This window comes from Triticum aestivum, chromosome 5A, assembly GCF_018294505.1.
Source record: "Triticum aestivum cultivar Chinese Spring chromosome 5A, IWGSC CS RefSeq v2.1, whole genome shotgun sequence".
Taxonomy (NCBI): Eukaryota; Viridiplantae; Streptophyta; class Magnoliopsida; order Poales; family Poaceae; genus Triticum; species Triticum aestivum.
The window spans coordinates 432,063,851-432,078,604 of record NC_057806.1 but is presented as its reverse complement, the minus strand read 5'-3'; the positions used below and the strand labels follow the sequence as shown (position 1 = coordinate 432,078,604).

The 14,754-nt window shown below is 46.0% G+C and overlaps 1 protein-coding gene across 1 annotated transcript; it reads right to left on the bottom strand.

Moving 5' to 3' along the window:
• Positions 1-10,274: 10,274 nt before the first annotated feature.
• Positions 10,275-14,397, bottom strand: LOC123107069 (uncharacterized). The gene is made up of 2 exons (XM_044529076.1): positions 12,684-14,397; positions 10,275-10,858 (listed from the first exon to the last, which is right to left on the bottom strand). Exons 1-2 carry the CDS (start codon positions 14,309-14,311, stop codon positions 10,522-10,524), a joined length of 1,965 nt encoding a protein of 654 aa, XP_044385011.1. The 5' UTR covers positions 14,312-14,397; the 3' UTR covers positions 10,275-10,521.
• Positions 14,398-14,754: the final 357 nt, after the last annotated feature.

The window sequence follows — 14,754 nt, the reverse complement described above, 5'->3', positions numbered from 1 at the left end:
GGGAGTCCTACTCCCTGTGGGAGTTGGACTCCCCCTTAGGGCGCGCCACCCTCCTTGGCCGGCCCCTCCTCCACTCCTTTATATACGGGGGCAGGGGGCACCCCATAGACAGACCAATTGATCATTGATATCTTAGCCGTGTGCGGTGCCCCCTCCACCATAATCCTCGATAATATTGTAGCGGTACTTAGGCGAAGCCCTGCGATGGTAGAACATCAAGATCGTCACCACGCCGTCGTGCTGACGGAACTCATCCCCGACACTTTGCTGGATTGGAGTCCGGAGATCGTCATCGAGCTGAACGTGTGCTAGAACTCGGAGGTGCCGTAGTTTCGGTGCTTGATCGGTCGGGCCGTGAAGACGTACGACTACATCAACCGCGTTGTGCTAACGCTTCCGCTTCCGGTCTACGAGGGTACGTAGACAACACTCTTCCCTCTTGTTGCTATGCATCACCATGATCTTGCGTGTGCGTAGGAAATTTTTTGAAATTACTACGTTCCCCAACAGTGGCATCCGAGCCTAGGTTTTATGCGTTGATGTTATGCACGAGTAGAACACAAGTGAGTTGTGGGCGATATAAGTCATACTGCTTACCAGCATGTCATACTTTGGTTCGGCGGTATTGTTGGATGAAGCGGCTCGGACCGACATTACGCGTATGCTTACACGAGACTGGTTCTACCGACGTGCTTTGCACACAGGTGGCTGGCGGGTGTCAGTTTCTCAAACTTTAGTTGAACTGAGTGTGGCTACGCCCGGTCCTTGCAAAGGTTAAAACAACACCAACTTGACAAACTATCGTTGTGGTTTTGATGCGTAGGTAAGAATGGTTCTTGCTAAGCCCGTAGCAGCCACGTAAAACTTGCAACAACAAAGTAGAGGACCTCTAACTTGTTTTTGCAGGGCATGTTGTGATGTGATATGGTCAAGACATGATGCTAAAATTTTATTGTATGAGATGATCATGTTTTGTAACCGAGTTATCGGCAACTGGCAGGAGCCATTTGGTTGTCGCTTTATTGTATGCAATGCAATCGCGCTATAATGCTTTATTTTATCACTAAGCGGTAGCGATAGTCGTGGAAGTATAAGATTGGCGAGACGACAACGATGCTACGATGGAGATCAAGATGTCGTGCCGTGACGATGGTGATCATGACGATGCTTCGGAGATGGAGATCACAAGCACAAGATGATGATGGCCATATCATATCACTTATATTGATTGCATGTGATGTTTATCTTTTATGCATCTTATATTGCTTTGATTGACGGTAGCATTATAAGATGATCTCTCACTAAATTTCAAGACAAAAGTGTTCTCCCTGAGTATGCACTGTTGCCAAAGTTCGTCGTGCCCAGACACCACGTGATGATCGGGTGTGATAAGCTCTACGTCCATCTACAACGGGTGCAAGCCAGTTTTGCACACGCAGAATACTCAGGTTAAACTTGACGAGCCTAGCATATGCAGATATGGCCTCGGAACACTGAGACCGAAAGGTCGAGCGTGAATCATATAGTAGATATGATCGACATAGTGATGTTCACCATTGAAAACTACTCCATTTCACGTGATGATCGGTTATGGTTTAGTTGATTTGGATCACGTGATCACTTAGAAGATTAGAGGGATGTCTTTCTAAGTGGGAGTTCTTAAGTAATATGATTAATTGAACTTAAATTTATCATGAACTTAGTACCTGATAGTATCTTGCTTGTTTATGTTTGATTGTAGATAGATGGTCCGTGTTGTTGTTTCGTTGAATTTTAATGCGTTCCTTAAGAAAGCAAAGTTGAAAGATGATGGTAGCAACTATACGGACTGGGTCCGTAACTTGAGAATTATCCTCATTGCTGCATAGAAGAATTACGTCCTGAAAGCACCGCTGGGTGCCAGGCCTGCTGCTGGAGCAACACTAAATGTTATGAACGTCTGGCAGAGCAAAGCTGATGACTACTCGATAGTTCAGTGTGCCATGCTTTATGGCTTAGAATCGGGACTTCAATGAAGCTTTGAACGTCATGAAGCATATGAGATGTTCCAGGAGTTGAAATTAATATTTCAAGCAAATGCCCGGATTGAGAGATATGAAGTCTCCAATAAGTTCTATAGCTGCAAGATGGAGGAGAACAGTTCTGTCAGTGAGCATATACTCAAAATGTCTGAGTATAATAATCACTTAATTCAACTGGGAGTTAATCTTCCGGATGATTGCGTCATTGACAGAATTCTCCAATCACTTCCACCTAGCTACAAGAGCTTCATGATGAACTATAATATGCAAGGGATGAATAAGACAATTCCCGAGCTCTTCGCAATGCTAAAAGCTGCGGAGGTTGAAATCAAGAAGGAGCATCAAGTGTTGATGGTCAACAAGACCACTAGTTTCAATAAAAAGGGCAAGGGGAAGAAGAAGGGGAACTTCAAGAAGAACAGCAAGCAAGTTGCTGCTCAGGAGAAGAAACCCAAGTCTGGACCTAAGCCTGAAACTGAGTGCTTCTACTGCAAGCAGACTGGTCACTGGAAGCGGAACTGCCCCAAGTATTTGGCGGATAAGAAAGATGGCAAGGTGAACAAAGGTATATGTGATATACATGTTATTGATGTGTACCTTACTAGAGCTCGCAGTAGCACTTGTGTATTTGATACTGGTTCTGTTGCTAATATTTGCAACTCGAAACAGGGACTATGGATTAAGCGAACACTGGTGAAGGATGAGGTGACGATGCGCGTGGGAAATGGTTCCAAAGTCGATGTGATCGCGGTCGGCACGCTACCTCTACATCTACCATCGGGATTAGTATTAGACCTAAATAATTGTTATTTGGTGCCAGCGTTGAGCATGAACATTATATCTGGATCTTGTTTGATGCGAGACGGTTATTCATTTAAATTAGAGAATAATGGTTGCTCTATTTATATGAGTAATATCTTTTATGGTCATGCACCCTTGAAGAGTGGTCTATTTTTGATGAATCTCGATAGTAGTGATACACATATTCATAATGTTGAAGCTAAAAGATGCAGAGTTGATAATGATAGTGCAACTTATTTGTGGCACTACTGTTTAGGTCATATCGATGTAAAGCGCATGAAGAAACTCCATACTGATGGACTTTTGGAAGCACTTGATTATGAATCACTTGGTACTTGCGAACCGTGCCTCATGGGCAAGATGACTAAAACGCCGTTCTCCGGTACTATGGAGAGAGCAACAGATTTGTTGGAAATCATACATACAGATGTATGTGGTCCAATGAATGTTGAAGCTCGTGGCGGATATCATTATTTTCTCACCTTCACAGATGATTTAAGCAGATATGGGTATATCTACTTAATGAAACATAAGTCTGAAACATTTGAAAAGTTCAAAGAATTTCAAAGTGAAGTTGAAAATCATCGTAACAAGAAAATAAAGTTTCTACGGTCTGATCGTGGAGGAGAATATTTGAGTTACGAGTTTGGTTTATATTTGAAACAATGCGGAATAGTTTCACAACTCACGCCACCCGGAACACCACAGCGTAATGGTGTGTCCGGACGTCGTAATCGTACTTTACTTGATATGGTGCGATCTATGATGTCTCTTACAGATTTACCGCTATCGTTTTGGGGTTATGCTTTAGAGACGGCCGCATTCACGTTAAATAGGGCACCATCAAAATCCGTTGAGACAACACCTTATGAACTATGGTTTGGCAAGAAACCAAAGTTGTCGTTTCTGAAAGTTTGGGGCTGCGATGCTTATGTGAAAAAGCTTCAACCTGATAAGCTCGAACCCAAATCGGAGAAATGTGTCTTCATAGGGTACCCGAAGGAGACTGTTGGGTACACCTTCTATCATAGATCCGAAGGCAAGACATTTGTTGCTAAGAATGGATCCTTTCTAGAGAAGGAGTTTCTCTCGAAAGAAGTGAGTGGGAGGAAAGTAGAACTTGATGAGGTAACTGTACCTGCTCCCTTATTGGAAAGTAGTACATCACAGAAACCGGTTTCTGTGACACCTACACCAATTAGTGAGGAAACTAATGATGATGATCATGAAACTTCAGAACAAGTTACTACTGAACCTTGTAGATCAACTAGAGTAAGATCCGCACCAGAGTGGTATGGTAATCCTGTTCTGGAAGTCATGCTACTAGATCATGATGAACCTACGAACTATGAAGAAGCGATGGTGAGCCCAGATTCCGCAAAATGGCTTGAAGCATGAAATCTGAGATGGGATCCATGTATGAGAACAAAGTGTGGACTTTGGTTGACTTGCCCAATGATCGGCAAGCAATTGAGAATAAATGGATCTTCAAGAAGAAGACTGACACTGACGGTAATGTTACTGTCTACAAAGCTCGACTTGTCGCAAAAGTTTTTCGACAAGTTCAAGGGATTGACTATGATGAGACCTTCTCACCCGTAGCGATGCTTAAGTCTGTCCGAATCATGTTAACAATTGCCGCATTTTATGATTATGAAATTTGGCAGATGGATGTCAAAACTGCATTCCTGAATGGATTTCTGGAAGAAGAGTTGTATATGATGCAGCCGGAAGGTTTTGCGATCCAAAGGGAGCTAACAAAGTGTGCAAGCTCCAGCGGTCCATTTATGGATTAGTGCAAGCATCTCGGAGTTGGAATAAACGCTTTGATAGTGTGATCAAAGCATTTGGTTTTATACAGACTTTTGGAGAAGTCTGTATTTACAAGAAAGTGAGTGGGAGATCTGTAGCATTTCTGATATTATATGTGGATGACATATTACTAATCGGAATTGATATAGAATTTTTGGATAGCATAAAGGGATACTTGAATAAGAGTTTTTCAATGAAAGACCTCGGTGAAGCTGCTTACATATTGGGCATTAAGATCTATAGAGATAGATCAAGACGCTTAATTGGACTTTCACAAAGCACATACCTTGACAAAGTTTTGAAGAAGTTCAAAATAGATCAAGCAAAGAAAGGATTCTTGCCTGTGTTACAAGGTGTAAAGTTGAGTAAGACTCAATGCCCGACCACTGCAGAAGATAGAGAGAAAATGAAAGATGTTCCCTATGCTTCAGCCATAGGCTCTATCATGTATGCAATGCTGTGTACCAGACCTGATGTGTGCCTTGCTATAAGTCTAGCAGGGAGGTACCAAAGTAATCCAGGAGTGGATCACTGGACAGCGGTCAAGAACATCCTGAAATACCTGAAAAGTACTAAGGATATGTTTCTCGTATATGGAGGTGACAAAGAGCTCATCGTAAATGGTTACGTTGATGCAAGCTTTGACACTGATCCGGACGATTCTAAATCGCAAACCGGATACATATTTACATTAAACGGTGGAGCTGTCAGTTGATGCAGTTCTAAACAAAGCATCGTGGCGGGATCTACATGTGAAGCGGAGTACATAGCTGCTTCGGAAGCAGCAAACGAAGGAGTCTGGATGAAGGAGTTTATATCCGATCTAGGTGTCATACCTAGTGCATCGGGTCCAATGAAAATCTTTTATGACAATACTGGTGTAGTTGCCTTGGCAAAGGAATCCAGATTTCACAAGAGAACCAAGCACATCAAGAGACGCTTCAATTCCATCCGGGATCTAGTCCAGATGGGAGAGATAGAGATTTGCAAGATACATACGGATCTGAATGTAGTAGACCCATTGACTAAGCCTCTTCCACGAGCAAAACATGATCAGCACCAAGGCTCCATGGGTGTTAGAATCATTACTGTGTAATCTAGATTATTGGCTCTAGTGCAAGTGGGAGACTGAAGGAAATATGCCCTAGAGGCAATAATAAAGTTATTACTTATTTCCTGATATCATGATAAATGTTTATTATTCATGCTAGAATTGTATTAACCGGAAACATAATACTTGTGTGAATACATAAACAAACAAAGTGTCACTAGTATGCCTCTACTTGACTAGCTCGTTAATTGAAAATGGTTATGTTTCCTAACCATAGACATGAGTTGTCATTTGATTAACGAGATCACATCATTAGGAGAATGATGTGATTGACATGACCCATTCCATTAGCTTAGCACCCGATCGTTTAGTATGTTGCTATTGCTTTCTTCATGACTTATACATGTTCCTATGACTATGAGATTATGCAACTCCCGTTTACCGGAGGAACACTTTGTGTGCTACCAAACGTCACAACGTAACTGGGTGATTATAAAGGTGCTCTACAGGTGTCTCCAAAGGTACATGTTGGGTTGGCGTATTTCGAGATTAGGATTTGTCACTCCGATTGTCGGGGAGGTATCTCTGGGCCCTCTCGGTAATGCACATCACTTAAGCCTTGCAAGCAATGCAACTAATAAGTTAGTTGCAAGATGATGTATTATAGAACGAGTAAAGAGACTTGCCGGTAACGAGATTGAAATAGGTATTGAGATACCGACGATCGAATCTCGGGCAAGTAACATACCGATGACAAAGGGAACAAACGTATGTTGTTATGCGGTCTGACCGATAAAGATCTTTGTAGAATATGTAGGAGCCAATATGAGCAACCAGGTTCCGCTATTGGTTATTGACCGGAGACGTGTCTCGGTCATGTCTACATTGTTCTCGAACCCGTAGGGTCCGCACGCTTAACGTTACGATGACAGTTTCATTATGAGTTTATATATTTTGATGTACCGAAGGTTGTTCGGAGTCCCGGATGTGATCACGACTTGACGAGGAGTCTCGAAATGGTCGAGACATAAAGATCGATATATTGGACGACTATATTTGGACACCGGAAAGGTTCCGGGTGAGATTGGAACAATACCGGATCACCGAGAGGTTATCGGAACCCCTGGGAGGTATATGGGCCTTATTGGGCCTTAGTGGAAAGGAGGGGAAAGGAGCAAGGGAAGGGGCGCCCCCAAGCCGAATCCGAATTGGGAAGGGGGCCGGCCCCCCTTTCCTTCCTCCCTCCTTCCTCTTCCTTCCCTCTTCTACTCCTAATAGGAAAAAGGGGAATCCTACTCCCTGTGGGAGTTGGACTCCCCCTTAGGGCGCGCCACCCTCCTTGGCCGGCCCCCTCCTCCACTCCTTTATATACGAGGGCAGGGGCACCCCATAGACACAACAATTGATCATTGATCTCTTAGCCGTGCGCGGTGCCCCCCTCCACCATAATCCTCGATAATATTGTAGCGGTGCTTAGGCAAAGCCCTGCGACGATAGAACATCAAGATCGTCACCACGCCGTCGTGCTGACGGAACTCATCCCCGACACTTTGCTGGATCGGAGTCCGGGGATCGTCATCGAGCTGAACGTGTGCTAGAACTCGGAGGTGCCGTAGTTTCGGTGCTTGATCGGTCGGGCCGTGAAGACGTACGACTACATCAACCGCGTTGTGCTAACGCTTCCGCGTCCGGTCTACGAGGGTACGTAGACAACACTCTTCCCTCTCGTTGCTATGCATCACCATGATCTTGCGTGTGCGTAGGAATTTTTTTGAAATTACTACGTTCCCCAACAATCCCAACCGGGAAGGAAACAAACATTGTCATCATCTAGGAGAAAGATGAAGAACATTCGGCCATTCATGCATGCCACCATTCTGTTCCCCTGTGAATGCAATGAACCATGAGTTCTGTCTCCATACCCATGTAGTCTTGATCTTCAATGCTAGCAGGGATCTGCAGGAGCAAAAGAAACCAAAACTCTCAAATCAAAAATCAAATCCCAAATCAGAAACCCTAACCTAGCTCTATCACTGACTTGGTACCGCATGACGTTGGAGGAGGAGTTGATGTACTGCATGTTGGAGTAGTCAGCACTGCTCTCATCCTCGTACACCAGGGCGATGTGGCGAATCCGAGACAGGAGGGCGAGAGCTTGAGAGGAAAGAACTAGGGTCCGAGAGCGAGAGTGAAGAGAGGGCTTCGAATCAGTTTGACCCAGCCATATAAGACCGACCGAGCCGGCCTCGTCTGAGTCAGTGGGCAGTACACGCCGATTGGCCACGGTGTCACCTGACAGGTTGGGCCGAACGGTCAGATACACCGTCAATACACTGTTATACGCGATTTAGACCGTTTTATAACACCTTGCCCCAAACATGATACTGACATGTGAAAAATATAGATAGTGGTATTGATTCATGGCCACAGCCCCAAATGTGGTATCAACATGCAATTATCTCGTGCGCACATCATAATTGTGTGGCAGATCTCCCTTTGTCCATCCTCCAGGAAAAGGCGGATAGAGTTTCTGTCTCCCGTCGGCGGCACCGCCGATCTCCCACGTCTCCTGTGGCCTTAGGGCCAGGGGTGCGCGGTGGATCCCGGTCCTTGCCGTCGGGAAGGCTCCGTTTTCAGGTGCTTTTTCAAGTTTTGTTAGGGTTTGTGTCCTGTTCAAAAAGACAAGACGGCGGCGACTTCATGAAGATGGAATAAGGTTCTCCTCGCCTAGCTTCCGTCCCAATGGTGTGTATAGCATCGTCGGAGGGCGTGTGGAGGTGTGTCTCCGGCGGATCTCGCGAGATTTGGTCAGTGATTGTCTTTGGTGGATCCGCTCGGATCCGGTTTTTGTTTGTCTTTGTTCATGTGTCTTCAGGTTGGATCTTTCGGATCTAAAATTCTCTTCATCAGCGGCGGTTGCTGTTCTGGGGCGTTGGTCCTATGGGACCTTAGCACAACGATTTCCAGACTGTCTACTACAACAAGTTGTGCCCGGCTCCGGCGAGGAGCGGCGATGACGACGGCACGCCTTTGGCTCGCTTCAGTGCTTATAGTCGTCGCTAGATGGTTTATGAATCTGGATGTAATTTTTATTATTTTTGATGTTTGTTGTACTGCCGTAATTGAAAATGAATAGATCGACAGTTTTTCGAAAAAAGAAACAAACATGCAATTATCTCAAAACTGGTCGTTGGTCGCACTCTTGTACGCGCTTTCGGTGGATTGGCCAGTAAGAATCGGACCAGAGCGGTGCTACACTTGATCGTGACAGGCCAGAAAGGGCCAAGGATGAGTCATCTTTCCACGACCGAGCCGTCCACGCCTCGGAAATTCAGAATCACAACGAGGACAGAAAGCATAAACTTCAACTTAGTCCAGCTGGTCGTGATATAGTAGTAGTACATGAAAGGTAGTTACACAAATTAAAATAAAATGTTCGAGCTACAGCAATTTGATAGCTGAGCTCCGATAACAGAAATGAACCCGACGGCACTTGCTAGGTCCGGAATATCTTCTCTCGCTTGTGTTCTTCTCTCGACTTCTCCCTGCATGATGTTGACCTGCACAGTTAATGTACTTCGCAGAATTTGTAGTAGGTGCTCTTTGGAGTAGAGCCTCGAGCCGCCGTGCCAAAAAAGCTATCTACTCCCTCTGTCCCTAAGCAGATGACATATAAGTTCAGTCAAAAAGTCAATTCTCTCTATGTTGGACCAAATATGTATAAAAAAGGATCAACATATACAATATTGAATAAATAGATTACGAAAATATATCTAATGGTGGATATAATGATACTGACTTGGTATTGTTTATCTTCATTTTTTTAATATATACTTGATCAAACTTAGACTTTTTAACTGAATTTATACGCCATCCATTTGGGGACGGAGATAGTATATCTTCAACACCAAACATAAACAATAGTCCCTCCATTCCATAATGTCGTGCATATTGATGTTTTGAAAAGTCAAACCTCACAAATTTTGACCAAGTTTATGGAGAAAAATATTTACATCTATAGAATGCCAAACATATATCATTAGATTCATCATAAGGTGTAGTTTCATATATATATATACATACATACATACATATATATATATATGATATTGTACATATATACAATTTTCTATATAAACTTTGTTAAACTTTGTAAAATTTGATTTTTCAAAAAAATTATGCGTACTATAATACGGAACGGAGGGAGTAGTATGAGTATTTAACTCATAATGTATCCGATGATATACATTTGGTATTCTAAATATAAATAATTCGCTCATTAAACACGGTCGAATTTTACAAAATTTGAAATAGAGGAAGTATCTAGTTACGTGATCACCTAAACTAAACATGCACCGGTAACCTGTTTAATACTCTCTCCGTTTCCATAATCTAGTGTGTATAAATATGAAACTACATGCTATGATGAATGAAACTACATGTTATGATGAATCTAAGGACATAAGTTTGGCATTCTAGATGTAAATATTTTTATCCACAAACTTGATCAAAGTTCATAAAGTTTGACCTTTAAAAAAATACACTACATTACACCCTCTCCGTAAAGAAATGTAAGAGCGTTTAGATCATTTTAGTAGAACGGAAGGAGAATATGTGGCATGCAATATAATAGTTTAACACATATGTGATACTGAAGTCCGATATTCTCAGCCAAATCCAATCATCCAAACTTGTATAAAATTCATCAAATCCCAACGGGGAAGGAAACAGACATTGTCATCATCTACCAGAGAGATGATGAAGAACACTCGGCCACTCATGTCACCGTTCAGCTCCCCTGTGCATGCAGAGACACAACCGATCGAACCAAGCCAACTAGTACAAGAAGTTTTCCATTTCCACGTCTGGGGCATCTTGAGGGCCGGGCTGGTGAATGCCGTCGGCCACCTCCAGCCGGCGGTGCGCCCTGTCTGCGGGGAGAACGGGCGGCAGCCTGTTCATGACGAGGGCCTCCACCGCCGCCGCCTCCTCCTCCTGCAGGAGCGGGGGCGGCCCCGGCACGTTCAGCTCGACGTGGTGGGCCTGGTGGTGGTGCGCGAAGGCGAACGCGAGCCCGGCGTCGTGGCACCGGCATGGCTCCAGCAGGCCTGCCTCTCCCGGCTGCCCCCTGCTCATGGGGCGCCCGCACTGGTAGCAGAAGACGAAGCCGCACCTTCAGCACAAAAGAGTTCAGTGAGTATGGCGTTCGAAAAAGTACATAGTACTTCTAGGCGTACTCTTGAAAAAATAAGTATGGCGTTCGAAATGGAAAATATGTAGGAATTAAAAAAATGATAGTATTACATCGAAAGGCAGTGTGATGTATGTGCACTGGCAGATTCAGATACACACATCAGCAAACGGTGCAGCATGGGAGTGATAGAACATCAAACCTTACATATATACTACCTCTAAATAATGCGTGCATCCAATTTTTTAATTTTAACTTTAGATATTGATGAGATTACAAAATTATATTTGAAGGAAAATTATCGTTTATATGTATGTATCATGAGCTTTGTGAAGAAGAAAAACATCGTTTATATGTTTTACTGCAGGTTGTCTCAGAAGCTAAAAATGGCATGCGTTGGTGACCGGTTGCAACTTGTAACCAATCAAGCTGGCCACGATTAGTTGAGTTAACCGGCCCAAACAATATATAGCACAGCTTATTGAAAAACAACACCATACCAGATTCTTTCTCATTTTGCAATAACAACAACAAATTCTAATGATGTCCTTAGGGCATCTTCAAGACGGACCCGCAAAACTCTTGCAAGCGTCCGGACCACGTTGTTCGGACACAGTTTGTCATCCAACGTGATCCTATATCGGTCCGCCCGACGGTCCGGTTCACGCTTTTTCGGTAAACTGGAGACAAATATGGGAAGCTTTGTAGGAGTCTGGACATCCACATGACAAACCAAAAGCCCCGCTCTCCATCCAGATGGCGAATAGCTGTGGCTAATTTTTTTTTTTGCTTTGGCAGAAACTATTATTAGTCATACAAGTGTTTGGCAAAAGGTGTGCATGTGAACGAAAGGTGTTTGACGGAAGATGTATATTAGTAAGTTTAATTGGTTATTTTACTAACACACAATTGAACATAAGGTAATTTGGCGGAAGGTGTGCATGTGAACGGAAGGTGTTTGGCGGAAGGTGTATATTAGTGAGCTTAATTGATTATTTTACTGACACACAATTGAACGGAAGGTAACAGGTGTTTGGCGGAAGGTGTATATTAGTGAGCTTACTTAATTGTTTTACTAACACATAATTGAATGGAAGGTATTTTGGTGGAAGGTGTGCATATGAACGGAAGGTGTTTCGCAGAAGGTGTGCATTAGTGAGCTTAATTGATTATTTTACTAACACCCAATTGAACGGAAGACGTTTGGCGGAAGCAACAAGTTTGTGAAAGGTGTTTTATTTTACCAACACAAGCAACACGAAGAACGTTTGAGATTTGGCGGAAGCTGTTTTATTTTACTAACACACAATTGTTTTCAAATGGATGCAAGTACGGTTCGATGGCCGGCTCCTGTATCAGTGTTATCAGTGTTTAGACACTGGTTCATATACTGATTTTCAAACAAATATCGAGGGAATTTGTGGGTTGTTGTTGAAGATGCCCTTAACATGCCAAAAAACATTACCACGCAAGAGCGCAACAAACCAAGTGTACCAAATCATTTTGAGGTTTGATATTTCCTAGTCATCCGAATCCGACGATACTTTATGAAAATGTTTTACGTTTGAATACGAAATATATGCACGATAAAGTACTTTGAACTAAGTGTTGGTAGTAGGTTTTACTACACTAGATGATGTGAAACATGAAGATGACAATGATAGTTGTGCCCTGATAAATTCAGCTAATAATTAATTAAGTGTTTTACTTAGCTCTAGAAAACTTGATATACTGTATGAAATAAATTCAGATGACAGGAAATTAACAGAGCATAACGAATCAATTGAGATGAGACTGAGAGTAATACCTGCATGTCATTCGATTGCATCCGTAGCTCCTCTCGACGATCATCCTGCAGCTCGGGCACTGTTTCCACTGGCGCTCCTGCGCGAGCCTCCTCACGAGCGCGGCGTCGGGGCCCTTGGCGCAGTCGTGCTCGCCGGCCGCCCCGTCCGGGCTCCACTCCATGCCGCAGGTGGCGCACAGCTGGTGCTTGCACGCCGGGCACGGCGCCATGGCCGGCTCCGCCCCGCCGCTCGTCTCCAGGATGACCCCGCACCGCCGGTTCGGGCAGTACGCGCGCCGGTCGGCCGGGAGCGCGCGCTCCGTGAGCCGCGCGCCCCAATCGCCGAACGCGCCGTAGTCGATCGCCTTCTTGCACTTCTCCGGGTGGAGGACGGCGTTCTCTTTGCCCTTGCACCCCGCGTCGGGGCACGGGATGGGCAGCTCGCTCGCCCGGATCCTGCCCTCCACGTAGGTGGTCATGCACGTCGCGCAGAACTTGTGCTTGCAGGGGAGCCCGTGGAAGAGGTCGAAGACGGGGAGGGTGTCCATGCAGATGCCGCAGTCGAACGTGGGCACCTCGTCGTCGGCCAGCGGGGGCACCTTCGTCGTCGACGGGCCGGGCGCGTCGGGCTCGAGGTCGGACGGGCTGACGCCCCACCTCTGGCAGAACTTGGGCAGGGAGAACCCGCCCTCTTCTTCTTCTTCTTCTCCGCCGCCGGCCGCGACGGAGGGCTTGCAGGGTTCATCAGATCTTGGGAGGCACAGCTGCAATGATTCGAGCAATCGCTGCTTCTCCGCCAGCTCCAGCTTGTCAGCATCGTCGAGGACGATGGCCTCGTACCAGCCGTTGTCGTGCCCTTCTTCCATTGCGGGGAACATGACCGATGAGGCGGCGTCGGCGAGGAGGGCCCGTCTTTTCACGGAAACGGGGTCGTCGAAAGGGCCGATTGGTCTGGCCCGCGGGGCGATGGCGCAGAGAGCGCCGCATCTTCTTGGAGATGGGACGAAGCCGATGGGCGGGGTCACGCTTGGTACAGTAGCGGCTACCCCGTGTCCGGGGACTTGCTGGCTTGACGAGGAGCCGCCGGCGTCTTGGGAGCGGATGGTCTGTCTCGCCGGAGATGCGGCGGCGCCGGCAGCGCTCGGGCCTGGCAGACTTTCCAGACACTCGAGGGGTTCCAGGATTCTCGAATTGCCGAGGAAGACGGTTCCGCTCTCCACCTCATGGATGCTCTCGAAGGTCCCGCTCTGTCTCTCCAAGAAGTTGTCCGCGGTGGCCCTGGCGCCGAAGCCGACGCCGGCCCTGGAGGAGGCGGGGTAGTCGCCGGGCGGCTGTTCCAGGTCCAGGTCACGCAGCTCCCACTCCTCCGCCTCCACGAGGTCCTGCATGTGCAGCGCGTGCGCCATCTCCTCGTCGGCGGCCATGGCGGCCTGCCGTTCCGCCTCCACCGCCGCCGCCGTGTCCGCGTCGAGGACGACGGGGCCCGCGGGGACGTCGAGGCTCTCCAGATACGCCTCCTCGGCCTCCTCCTCATCATCCATGTACACGTCGTAGATGGGAGCCCCGGCGGCGCCAGGGCTGGCGACGGGCGCCTCTGGTTCCCCCGGCTCGAGCCGGTGATACTCCGCGGGCTGGGATTCTTTCTCCATTGCACCTCACGGGTAGATCTCGTAGGCGCTCCACGAGAGAAGAGATTTGTTTGGGCGCTGCGTCATGACCTGCACAGTTGGAAAGGGGGGACGCGCATATAAGGGAAGGTTTCTTGGGCGCCGAGAGTCCTGCTCTTTTTTTCTTGGCCGTCGAGTTCGGTTCGTGAACGGATAGAGTACAAATTAACCGACCGAACGCGGTGTAATCCGAGACTTTTCTCGCCGGCCGTGTTTCCAAATATACGGATCTATCGCTATCTTTGCTTTCCCAAAAACAAATGCAAATGGAGTACGGGGAAATCAACATGTCGATTAATACATTAATTGTTTTAAAAAAAATAATACATTAATTACACTCGAATTTAAGATTTTCTTTGAAGAGATATATGAAGAATTAATGAAAGCGGAAAGGTGTCAAATCTAACCGATTCTGCCGGAAACTC

What these genes read in the sequence shown, in the direction of transcription:
- LOC123107069 (XM_044529076.1), bottom strand. Translation starts at nt 14,311, where the DNA reads ATGGAGAAAGAATCCCAGCCCGCGGAGTATCACCGGCTCGAGCCGGGG. An exon ending in TGCAATCGAATGACATGCAG is followed by an intron (nt 10,859 to 12,683) that starts GTATTACTCTCA and finishes TTTGTGCTGAAG; the next exon opens with GTGCGGCTTCGTCTTCTGCT.